A 12,500-nucleotide genomic window follows, 5' to 3' on the forward strand; every position below is an offset into this window, starting at 1 on the left:
CATGCCTTATCAATTAAATTGGATGACGATGAAAAGAAACGCAGAATTTTTCTGTTTTTCGCCACCATGTCTGGAATCTACTACGTGCTTTATTAGTGCCAGACTTCTGTTGTACACAATCTCCAATATGGTGGCCAATATGGTGGCCAATATGGCGATCGGAGGACAAACACCAGCAAAGTATGCTTAGATTTTAACTTAAGCCATGCTTTCAAATCATTGTTTTGCTCATCTTGTTTTTGATGGGAAATTATCACTAACAAGATTACTGAGGCTAATTTCACTTACCATTGTTGGAAACTAAATTTTGACAGCACTCACCTGGGGCTGGGCTGGGGCTGAGGCTGGGTGGTTGGGTTATCACAGCAACCTTTTACTCGAGCCAAAAGTGGTGCATAAGGCCTCCACTTTTGTCTTGTGTTGTGGGTTGCACCTCACTCCAGGACTGCCACCCTGCTCTGGACCTCTCCCTTTTCACTGTACATTGATTTTGGCTGACCTCTCATTCTCTTTCACTCGGGGGCCCGTGTTGGGGCTGTAATAAAGTGATTGTCATGTTGTTGTCTGAAGATATGTCCAAGGAATCTCATCATCTTCTTGCACAGCAACGTAGGATATTGAGCAGTGGCAAATTTCTGTCCAGTCATTTGCAGATTACCCTGCAGAAGTTTGTCAAGTTACCCAAACAATTTGTCCCCCAGTAATCTGGGGTGGATTGAAGCACTGTGAGAGTTGGGTGTGTTGTTTAAGATGGCACCCAGACCTTCCAGCCAGACCCTTAAGAAATAACTATCCATAAGTTGTGTAAGTAAAATTCTCCAGATCTGCTATACTTCACACATACTAATGTGTGTATTGCCTTTCTTGTAGTCTATCATCCCAAAGCCAGAACCAAGGAAACATTTGCCACTTTTATGGTACACGTCAGGGTTGCCGCCATGGTGATAAGTGTCGTTTTGTCCACCATCAAAGTGGTGTTTCCATGAGGGCGAACTCTGATCCAGCCTTGTCAGGTAGGTTTTCCTTCAAGCAGTTTTTTGTGTGAATACTGTCCATGCATACTCTCTACTCTTTTGTAACAATGTGTCTTGCAGCATAGCAAAAAACTTTCAATGTGCAAATTGCAATTTTCTTGGCCTGGGGTTTCATTAACGTTTTTAGCAGGAGGGCAACTGGTTTTCACAGGCGGTAAAACTTTTTGAATTGAACTTCATTGTAGCAAAAGCTTTCATGTAGATGGTCAAAGCAGGCAGGCAGGCAAGATCATCTTGTTCAATTTGCCCACTGCCCAGCCCCTAAAGAAACCCCTGCTTAGCCAGGCATTGTTTTGAAACATATGCATAATGTTAAACATTGCAGTGGTTTTATATTAGTTCATTTTTTGCTTGACCCAACAGAAGTAGTGCCTGGACTTGGCAATGGGTCAGTTAGCCGTGGTCAGTCAGGGAATCCTTTTATATTCAAGGATCCAAGTTTTTCATCTGGACAGGCCATTGGAGCAGGGTTGTTTGAACCAGCACATGACCAACAGCATACAGCTACTAGTGGCATTAACACACAAGTGGGCTTCCATTTAGGTGGACCATTTTCCTCAAACACATGGCAACGTCCTGCTGCTCGACCAGTATCTGGAGTTGGGTCACATCATTTTCAACTTGCAGGTGGAAGCCATTTTACAGGTGCAAATCCATTTTCTCCATCTGTACCTGGAAGAACTCGAAGTGTGGAAGACTTCTTGAGAGAGCCAAGATCTACAGAGCAAAATCGTCAAGCACAGTCTGCTCCTGTTGTACCTGAAATACCGACAGTTAGTCACTTTCAGTTTCCTTCAAAGAAGAATGTACAGTTTTACTTGCCAAGGATCAAGGTACACAATTTATATTTTAAAATACTATTTTTAAGGGCAAAACCACCATTAGTGTATTGTTAATTCAGGGATGTAATTTGTGTCACTGTCCAATTGCAACCTGTGGCATGAGTTAAGTAGTTGCTGCTGCATATCTTGTGGTTGACGGGTTCCTGTGTGAAGCTATAATTTAACTGGAATATCTAGGTGCCATATTAATTTTTTTATGTAACAAATTTTATTCTCTTAATTGGAATGTATGCCATTAAGTGTATGTTTTCTCTATAGCTGGGAAAATGTCAGATTACTTATGTTTTCATGTTCATTGTTCTATAAACATTCAAATTAACAATAGCACTTTTTTTGCAGCATGCCAGTGAACATCAGAGCTGGGAAGACCTTGGTTATGTTTATGTGAACATGAGAAATGAAGAATTGGAAATTGACTATGATGTCTTGCAAACATTTTATCATGCATTTGAAGCCAACTGCCCCCAAACTGTAGGAGAATGTTTTGAAAAGTTTAGCTTAAAAATACACCATCACCTGGAGCAAAGAATGCCAAACCTAGAACCTGACTGTAGTCCTAGTGCTTTGTTAGATGATGATGACAAATTTTTCCTGGGTCAGTTAGGAGTGGCACTGATGTACCTAACTTACAGTAAACAGCTCTTTAGTCAGGGCTATACTGTGTTACATGTTTTGCATAATTTCAGCATTAACTACTCGTTGTACAGTGGCGAATTTGGGGTTCAGAAAAGGGCACTGACAACAACTGAGGTGGCACTTACAGCGGCAGACATCTGTCTTAACATTAATGAACCTCTGCACAGCAGTGCGTTAGAAGTACTTCGTGGTACAGACTATGCTCTGCCATCTGCTGGGACAATGTTGACTCCTGAGGAGGCTGAATGGAGAAGGGGTGTTTTCCTGACTTTGTGTCAGCATTTTATAAGTAGAATGGAATTTGATTTAGTATTTGAACTGCTTGATAAGGTTGGAGATATTGAAGTCTTTGGAAGCACAGAGCTCAAGGCTTTGTATAATGCACTTCTTTGTGGTTTGATCAAGAACAATCAACTAGATGATGCCACAGAAATCTTCCAAACAATGGTAGAGAACCGTATTTCAAGAGAACCAGAATCAGTCAGAGCCTTAGTGAATGGCTTCGGAGAGGCAGGACGTAGCCAAGAAGCCAAGCGCCACTTCATGAGTGGTGTCTATTCGGGGGTGTATCCCCCTATCTTTAATCAAGATAACCCTTGGACAGTTTCAGTTGGTGTCAGCTTTTCAGCACTAGAAAGCCAGTTCTACATTGAAAAACACTTGATATCCCTTCAAGAGTTCATTGCACAATGTTCCTCTGGAGATGGTGTGTTGGATGACAATTTGTACAGACCATTAACAGTTGTTATTAAGTCAGATGAGGTGCCCAATTTGTACACAACTAACAAATACGTCCCCAAGGATGAGATCATTCATGCTATGCGAGAAAAGGTTTGCACTGTCTTGAGTGATGACTTCAACCCACCCCTCTCTTGTACACGGCAAAGTAAAGTTGAGGTAAGAAAAGTGAGGGAATTTCTTCGTAACAGCTTACCTTGAAAAGTTCAATATGGAATTCTTTTCTTTTGTTTTAAAATTGAAAGGGAGATGATTTTTGACTTGACTGAACTCTGAAAATGGAGTAAATATTAGAAATACCATCCAAATGGGAGTTATGGTGAATTCTTGTTCAAATTAGGTAGATTAAATATTTGTAATTCTGATAGAGAGGGTCACTCAATTTATTGCAAGCTGGCCAAAAGTACTTTACATTGTTTTCGCTGTCACGCAGTAAAATAATAAATCAAAAACCATCCAGCGAAAAAAGCTAAGAAATCGTGATGTCGTAGAAGATAACTAAATAAGACACTTCTCCAAGTTTTAGGCACTTGCGTTTCCGAGTCTTCAGATATTCGTCAAAGTGTTTCGCAAAACTTTACAGAGCCCAGTATGAAAATGCCATGTTGGTGTACATCTGTGGTACACCAACAAGGCGGCCGGAAAATAGTGAACTTACTTTGGCTATCTAGGCGACTGATTATCAGTACCGAACAAACAAGAAATAAATATACCGCCTCTTATGCCTGATGAGGATAAAAACTTTGGTGGCTCTTTAGTTTTGTATTTTAGAAAGTTATGATCATGTCAAAACGATTTATAGATTACATTGTGGTCCAACTGCGGTTTTCGTGTACAGATCTAGACATACAACCACACAAATGAAACTTTCTTGATTTACTTTTTCCAGTGGTAATGAGGACAAGTGTGATTTGCGTGAAAATGAACTTTTTATGTAAAGCTTATTTTGAAATGAAAGGTCTTTCATTAAGAGTCTCTTCGAAATGGTGTTAAAGGAACCCAAGAATGGCCTGTTAAATAGAGGTGCGATTATGGAAATGAAGGGTTTGAAGTGCTGTAATCTTTTTATAACAGGAGCTTATAGTCAGTGCGATGAGCCTGAAGTGTTGGTTTCGTGCTAACCCTGCCACCGGACGCTTTAAAGGGGGCAGTTTTTCTTGGGCTACCTCTCAGGCATCTGTTGCCAAAGCACCACCATATCTTCAACCAGGTATGAATAATTTAGTGTCTCCAAATGGTCTGGAAGGCGAAGCTCGCAGAGTGAGTGTTTTTTCTAAGACGGACAAAGTGTTGCAAGGCTCATCATTTCCAGGTGGTGAATATCAACAACCCAGCTTGACAAGAACGAATCGTCATGGCCAACGTTTTGTGTCTTCGTCATCCAGGTATGAATAATGTCATTCTCAGATGTTCAAGAAAGTGAGGGCTGAGAATTCTAACTGATAATGTTTGACTGGTTTCATTTAAGGTGGACGAATTTTCAATACGATACGATGTTTGCTATATAATTTTTTTAAAATTTATTTCGGCGGGGGCGGGGCGGGGGACGACTTTCTATGATAATGTACGGTGAAAAATACATTATTGCAGATTTAACTCATCTTCAGTATTAATATTTGCAAAGAAGTATTTTAATATTTTATTTTTCAACTTTATTTCTGTGTAAGGAATTTGTTCTTAGTAATTCACCTGGTCATTAGTACTAGAAAAATCGAAACGAGAACAACGTTAACTACTAGGGATAACCACAGAAGACCAAAAGTGGCCAAATAACAATTGCCAGAAATAAATAATTGCAAATTGGTCATGGGTGGTATTGAAAGTACTAAATTATTGCCTCCTGTAATATTTTCTGCAAAGAACCAGTGGTTTTAACTTGATACCAAGATGAAGTGATTGTCAATAGCCATCACATTTAGAGGCCATTTTTCAAGTTTTCAATTTCGGAATGACTGCCCAGGAAACCTCAAGGTTGAATTCCATTGAATGCAGTGTACATCAAAGAACTGTCTTGAAAAGCTGTTGTTGGTCACCAAGTGTGACTGGGATTGTTGAAGTAATCATTCTGTGCTGTTACAGCCATTCATGTTGGTTGATGTCACCCTCTATTTTCTGCTTCCAGGAAAATGTCAGGTATTGGGCATACAAAGTTTTCCAAGTTTACCTAAAGACTGAAGGCTTCTTGATTATCCATTACGGTGATGCATTGGAAAAAAGTAAACTGTGTAATGGAACATAATGCAATCGTAGTGCATCTCAAGTTTGAACTTTTACTGATTGCCAATTGAGTGAGGATCGAAGAGTCTTGATGAGATTGTTTTGCAATAATTGAGCTATTCATATTGATAACTATAGCTTTGTAAATTCTAGCTATAATCAAAGTATATTTTCCTTGAGCTGGTGTAGAGTTAAAAATGTATACCATATTATTGTTTCTGTATGGGCACAGTACTCAATCAAGTTGTTATAGCTGTGGTCCGTTATTGTTTTCCGTTAAATCTTGTTATGTTACTTGATCAACTGCCTTGTAAAATTGAACCCGACATAAAAGGTGGCAATGTGAAATTGTGCTGGCATGGTTTTCAGCGTTGTCTTTTGAGCCTTCTTAAAGAATTCTTATTAACTGAGTATAGCTTGGCAATTGAAGTTTTTGTGTCTTGTATAATTGGGAATTCCTATCTTAGACCAGTTGTTGCAAAGCTCTGACAGGTGCAATCTAAATTGGTGCAAACATGCAAAGCAGTTGACGGCAGTTAACTTATTAGAATTGATGAGAGGGTTTTTATAAAGGAAATTATTAAAACCCTAAAATCTTGTTCAGGTCATTCACTACCATCACCATTTGTTGAGAATGAACTTACCTATCAAGAAATTGATTCTGGTCTCATCTGATTTATACCCTCAACTGCAAGATGAATCCTGCATGCAAATGCCCTCACTGAAGCATTTCCTTGGAACGTTACTTAAATGTTACTTCTTCAAGCTTAAAAACGTAATATTTTTATGAAAGCTTGGTAGAAAAAGGCCATTGTCATGTTTTTCCATCCTTGGCCTCTAATGGAATCCATTCCATACCAGTTTTTTTCTAAACTAAAACAACTCAAGTTAGCTACGTATTGCTTGTCTAAACTCTTCTATGACAAAGTAGTGAAGGGTCTAGTCACACTAGGCCTACAAACGTTTTCAGGCTACATTATCAAAGCTCAAGACCTGTTTTGTTCTGGTCAAATTTTGAATGAATCATGGTTGCATTGAAAGTATAACAACTTGTTTTGGCTTGTTTTGGGGGTCATTGCTGCAACCTTGGACCTAAATTTAAATTTGAACACTTTTGAGTGATATTCCCTATGTGGCTGTAACGTCATAACTTAAGCTCTTCAACTCTTTCCTCTTTCCTTTGGTGCTGACTTCTCAAGTCATTGGTTGTATCTCATACACCATTGTGTCCTGGTCCAACTGTGGTTGGCCAGGTAACTTTGTCTTTGTTCAACACTTGCTGGAAAGTTTCTCTGGGTTCGGTGTACATGACCCTGAACAGCTGGGTACAGCCAAGGAACTCCTTTTTTCTTTGCAAGGCCTTCTTTACAAAGTACATCTACATCACTAGAAGTCTTGCTTATCCTTAGCAGAGAGTCAGGTCTTGATGTTGGTAGGTATGATAGTGAGCTACCAGACAGTTTTTTGCCTCAGTGGAAGGGCAACTTGTATTTGGTAATGGAGTAAATTCATCAGGCTGAAAAGTTTCTGGCCTGTTGTAGTTGATATCATAATCTTGTGTATCTGACTCTTGTGAGCATTCTTCATAGCACCAAGATTCCACATTTTGTTGGTGTTACTGTTAAAAATGAGGAACACCTTTTTCATTCATACTTTTTGATTCAAGGTTTGAGGACTTTCCGGACGTGCTTCTTGAGTTAATTTGCACTTAACAAATACAGACACGATAGCATCCTAAAAAGGTTGTTGAGGTAGAACACTTCTATGGCACTTCTAAATCAGACATTCAAAAGTGAACACTGCCAATCTTCTGCTTAGTGTGACAGGCCCTGTAGCCTTGAGTATTTTTTGAGTGGACTGAGAGGAGCAATTTTTTAAAGCTGATGATTAGATATTGTTGTCAAATTACAGCACAGAAAATGCTTTTGTGCTGAAATTGGAGAATTTGCTGTGAAAGATGGTCCAATTATGTCCAGAAAACAGGACTTGCAATAAGATTTGAAATGGGCATCTGCCCCACTTCATAGTAGTCAGCTGTGGCAACTGAGGTGGGTAAAAGGGCCACCTTTTCTAGGATGGTCTGTGGGAATGAGTTCCAGGAACATTTTAGATTTAGAAGCTTCGAAATGCATTTTGTAGCTTTCTGGGCATCAAAATTAGTAAAGTCAATGATACTTATTGATCATAAAAAAGAACAGCTATTTTCTTTCATTTTTTGTCTGACCCAGGAGTTTCAGGAATTTTGCAAAGATGGTTAGGCATGATCATCTACAAATTGAAGTATAGTTTTAATTGGGTTGACTGCCAAAATTTCATCTAAATCATTGCAATGTGCCACTTTGTTTTAGGCAATGTTCTCACTTTGTGCCTAAGCACTAGTGCCCTGGGAGAGGGACACAAAGGTGCTGTGTTCAGACACTGGGTTCCCAATATGTAGCTGTGTTCACATTAGTTAACCAAATACATGCTCACTGCATTAAACTGTGCAGATCTCATCATGCGTGCATTCCATATTGGATAATTATTGCTGCTTGGTTACTTCTTTATATGACTTTTTTAATACTGTGTTTGTACATGAAGTACTTAAGAGACAGCATTAACGATGACAGGCAAAGATTACCACGGAAACAGCTGCAATTACAAGAAGATTACATCTGTTCCTTGCTAATATGAAAAAAGTTTGTGTGAGAGCAGTTTCGAAAATTCCACGACTTGAGTATGTTTTGGAACATGATTTCCTCCATTTTCATGATAGAAAATGGTTATCTATCTCTGAAGATATCCTTGAACAGTTGAAACAAGATTTGCATGCCCTCAACGGCAAGTAGCCACAGACTGGGCAATCCTGCACCTGTCAGAACAACTAGTGATGCTTCTCAGACATAGGAGAAGGAGTGATTGGACTGCAGGGAGATCAGGGACAAATTTGAAATCAGTACGCTGACAGCATGCATGAAAGTTAACAAAGCTATGCATTTCCTGGTTTGTTTCAAGATACACATAATAAGCAAACTACAAAAGGGCAGAGACTTCTAATGAATTGCAAATAGTTTCCAAACAAAGTGGGATTTTCTACAGTGCTTGGGTGCCATTGATGGTACCCATATACCCATACAAGCTGCCCTCGTCCACCATGCTGACTGTTACAACACGAAAATTTTCCATTCTCTGATTCTGCAAGGTATTTGTGACAGTCAAATAGACAGCGTGGTCTGGCACGTAACTCTAGGGTGTTGAGTTGTTCTCAGATAGGCAAGATGATAGCAGAGGGGAGGCTGATACCCAGTGATTCAAATTTGTCTCGGGCTATTGATAACCACATTATTGAGCCATTTCGTATCAGTGATCCAGCTTACCCTTTCACCAAGCATGTAATGAAGAATTATCCAGGCAGCAATCTCACACTGGAAAAAGAACATTTCAACTGCGGACTCACGCCCACAGGAATCCAGTTCAAGAGAGCATTTGAATTGCTTTAAAGAAGATGGAGATGTCTGCCCAAGCCACTGGATTGTGACGTCAACAGTGTTACTTAATTTTACATCAGCCTGCATCTTGCACAACATGTGTGAAGAGGCCTGACGTAGGCCTGATCCGTTAAATGAAAATGACCCAGCTTGCAGTTCTACCATCATAAGGAATGTCTTGGCCAATTGTTTGTACAACTGATCACAAAGGTCATGTAAGCATGGCCTGTATGATGTCATTTTTTTAAACTCTATGATTGCAATAAGAGAAAAGACAAGGGGGACCCACATAAAAGTTCAACTTTAATCCATTATCAACATAGCTACTTGGAAATGTTAATTTTGTTACTAATAAAATCCACACATCATTTGTTGGAAAGGTTTAGATAAAAGTCTCGGTAAAAACGATATTGTGTTTTTATACCATGTATATCTCCAGAAATGTACGTACCTCCTGCAGATACCACATTAGATATGCTGGGGTAGCCTGTTAAATGGTACCCATTAGGGTCATGTCAAGTTTTGTCAGCACCAGATAGATTAAATTTAATAAATAGCAAATAATAATAATAATAATTATTATAATATTATTATAGTAATTTTATTGGGCTCAATGATAATGATAATGATAATCATCATCATCATCATCATCATAATAGTAATAATAATAGTAATAATTATATTGTGCTTTTCCTAGGAAAATAATCACACATTTCAGTTAGCATACTAAACTCTTACAGATAACATGTTGAGAATAAAACTACTGACTAATCTTAAGAGATAAGACCTAAAATCTTATCATAAATGTAAATATTGAGCTTAAAATCTCAACAAAGGGTGTTAGAAAATAAAAACGTCTTGACTAAATGCTTAACACTTTCAATATTCCTGGCTTGCCTCACTGACAAGGGGAGGCTGCACCAGAAGACGGGCTGCAACTATAAGCGTGTGATCCTCTATAACCTTATGATCTGAACCGTGGACTTGCTAGCAACATACCATTTATGTTTTGTTGCAGTTGATGTGAAGCCAGTAAGATTGAAACTAGATTCTTTAGATAGTTAGGAGCTAAAGCCTGCAGTATCTTGTATGTAATGAGAAGAATCTTAAAATCTATACTATAAATAAAGTTATTTCACCTGAAATTTTCCTACAAACTCTTAATTCCATGATGCCACATTTTGTAGAACACAAAATCACAATGAAAGGTTTGATACTAGAATTTACTGATAGCTCTTTGTTTTCTCCCCACTTTCGTTCTAGAAACATAATTGTGAACATTTTGACCGAACAGCAGTTAATAGAAAAACAACTATACATTACCAGGAGGGAAATGTAATGAACAAGATAGCAATATAGCAATAGGCTGTTGTAAGTCATTGTTGGTGTAAAACCTGCTTACTTAGCTTGATGATGATGCTTTTGCTGGTGGAGTGTAGAAACCATAGTTCATGCCAACAGGTGGAAAGCTCAGGAACATGTGCCTGGTTTGGTGAACGATCTCCTTTCCCAGCTCCTTGCACTATCATTTGGGTCATCCCTGTCATAATGTGGTGTAGACATGTGGTGTAAAAATTCTTGGTCTTCTTTTACTTTAAAGTGTGTCTCTATTGAACAACTACTCTGCATGTACTCGTGCATCTGTTTTATTTTCTCATTGGATTGTTCTACTACATCACATAGCCCCTACCACTCCTGTTTGTGGTGGATTTGATGTCTGAGTATTTGTGGTAGCTTAAAATCTCAACAAAAGGCATTAGAGAAGAAAAAGGACTTGACTAAATGCTCGACAGTTTCAATATTCATGGCGCTAATGAACAGCTACTCTGCATGTACTCCTGCATCTGTTTTATTTGTTCATTGGATTGTTCCACTACATCACAAAGGCCCTACCACTGTTTTTTTGTGGTGGCTTTAATGTGTGAGTAGTATTTGCCTCTGCTGCAACCGATTCTGCATTTGTTCCTGCTGCCTCTGCCTTTGCATCTGATTATGTTTCATTGCATTCTCCTTTATCATCAGCTGAGCTTTCCATTAAATGTTCATTTGGGGGGTGTTTACCTGGGGTAGTACCGGGACACCAAACACACAGTGGCGAAATTCAGAGTATGAATAGGGCCTTTATATAAATTTAACGAAAAAATTTCATCTGGGCTTTCCTATTACCAGGAAAATAACTAATGGAAATAATCATCACACCACCATAAATCAGTAGAAGTACTGCCCCAGGTGCAGTGTAAGCAGTGAAATCATTATAGCTCCAGTTTATTATGAACAGGAAAATGATACATACACAAAAATGTACATGTTTGAAAGGTTTGGCTACCAAAGACTGAAGTTAAAGTTTTCAAAACAGTCCCTACCCCCTTTTCTAGGACTTTACTACAATCAAACATGCATAATATTTTCATGATATAACTCAACCTACTCAGAATGCAATCAAGCTGATCCTAATGCTGGAAAGCAACTTTCTCTCTTTCAAGTGACCATGTTATCTGATGCAAGTCTTACTGACGGAGCAAGTGGCAAAATTGTACATTCGTTGCTTCTGGCAAAACTGTTTGGGAATTTCTTTTTTTGCCACCTAAACGGGTTGTGAATATTTATGTTCTCCTTTGATGTTCTATGTAAGTCTAAACTGATATTAAGTAAAGGCAAACTGTTGTCAGAGTGCTTCAGAGTTTACCATGGTTGGATTCAGTGATGTGGATACCTCCATTTTGTTTTTCGGTGTGCTAAAACAGCAAAGAGAGGCGATTTGGAGCGTTGTGTGAATACTGCTGTGAAGCAAGATGTGGAGGTTAAGGTGCTGAGGGAATTCTTCATGTAATGCTCTGTTGATTTTCAGAATGAGACAGCCACTAGTGATTCAAGTGACCACCCAAAGACAAACAGCAAAAACCAAAATATTGAACAAAATCAATATGTTATGTTATTTTCTACAGATGGCAATTATCCGTGTCATGCTGTTGTTCAAACAGTTTAAGGTAACCGCTTTGGACTCCTCCATTTACTTTAAAATTTGATAGGGTAGAGAGAAAAAAGTATCATAGCTTATAAGGAATCCAAAAATGTTTCCTTGGTTCATCCTTGTAAAGTCTTGTGTCAAAAACGCTGAAGATATTACTAATGTAACAAGTCTTTGTGACTCAGAAACAAGTTAGAATCATGCTTGACATGTCACTGTTTAAGAGAAAAATTAAAGCGCAGTACTTGGTGTGATCGATTGGGGGCATACTGCATGCCTTTTTGAAATCTAACACCAGAGAAAAACCAAAGAATGAAATGAATCCTCCACTCTTCCAGAAATTCTTAATCCGGATGACACAGTTGAGATACAGACACAATTTCAAGACTTAACGAATGAGATCTTCCTAGACTTCACTAGATTCTATTTTTGTAGATTCTAACATGATGAACATATGTAAAGTAATTTTCCAAGATCAAATGTCAATCAAGATGTCACATGTTTCGATTTCGTTGCTAAACAAAGAGCATGTTGTGTGAGAGTAACAAAGTCTTTGATACATCCCCCTTGATTGTCCTCGTCAAAGGATTCTAAATAA

The 12,500-nt window shown here is 38.6% G+C and overlaps 1 protein-coding gene across 2 annotated transcripts in view; it reads left to right on the top strand.

The window, feature by feature from the left end:
* Positions 1–5,896, top strand: part of LOC110051098 (uncharacterized) — a 24,488-nt gene extending 18,592 nt beyond the window's left edge. For both annotated transcript variants that reach the window (XM_089283630.1, XM_089283639.1), the window contains exons 22-26: positions 871–1,013; positions 1,398–1,867; positions 2,216–3,409; positions 4,325–4,635; positions 5,373–5,896. In XM_089283630.1, coding sequence (XP_089139756.1) covers positions 871–1,013; positions 1,398–1,867; positions 2,216–3,409; positions 4,325–4,635; positions 5,373–5,418 — 2,164 coding nt within the window. In that variant the 3' untranslated portion in view covers positions 5,419–5,896. The remainder of the gene's footprint in view (positions 1–870; positions 1,014–1,397; positions 1,868–2,215; positions 3,410–4,324; positions 4,636–5,372) is intronic.
* The last annotated feature ends 6,604 nt before the right edge of the window (positions 5,897–12,500 follow it).

The sequence above is a fragment of the Orbicella faveolata genome, unplaced genomic scaffold (assembly GCF_042242905.1).
Source record: "Orbicella faveolata isolate gen_17 unplaced genomic scaffold, um_ofav_v1 contig_1, whole genome shotgun sequence".
NCBI lineage: Eukaryota > Metazoa > Cnidaria > Anthozoa > Scleractinia > Merulinidae > Orbicella > Orbicella faveolata.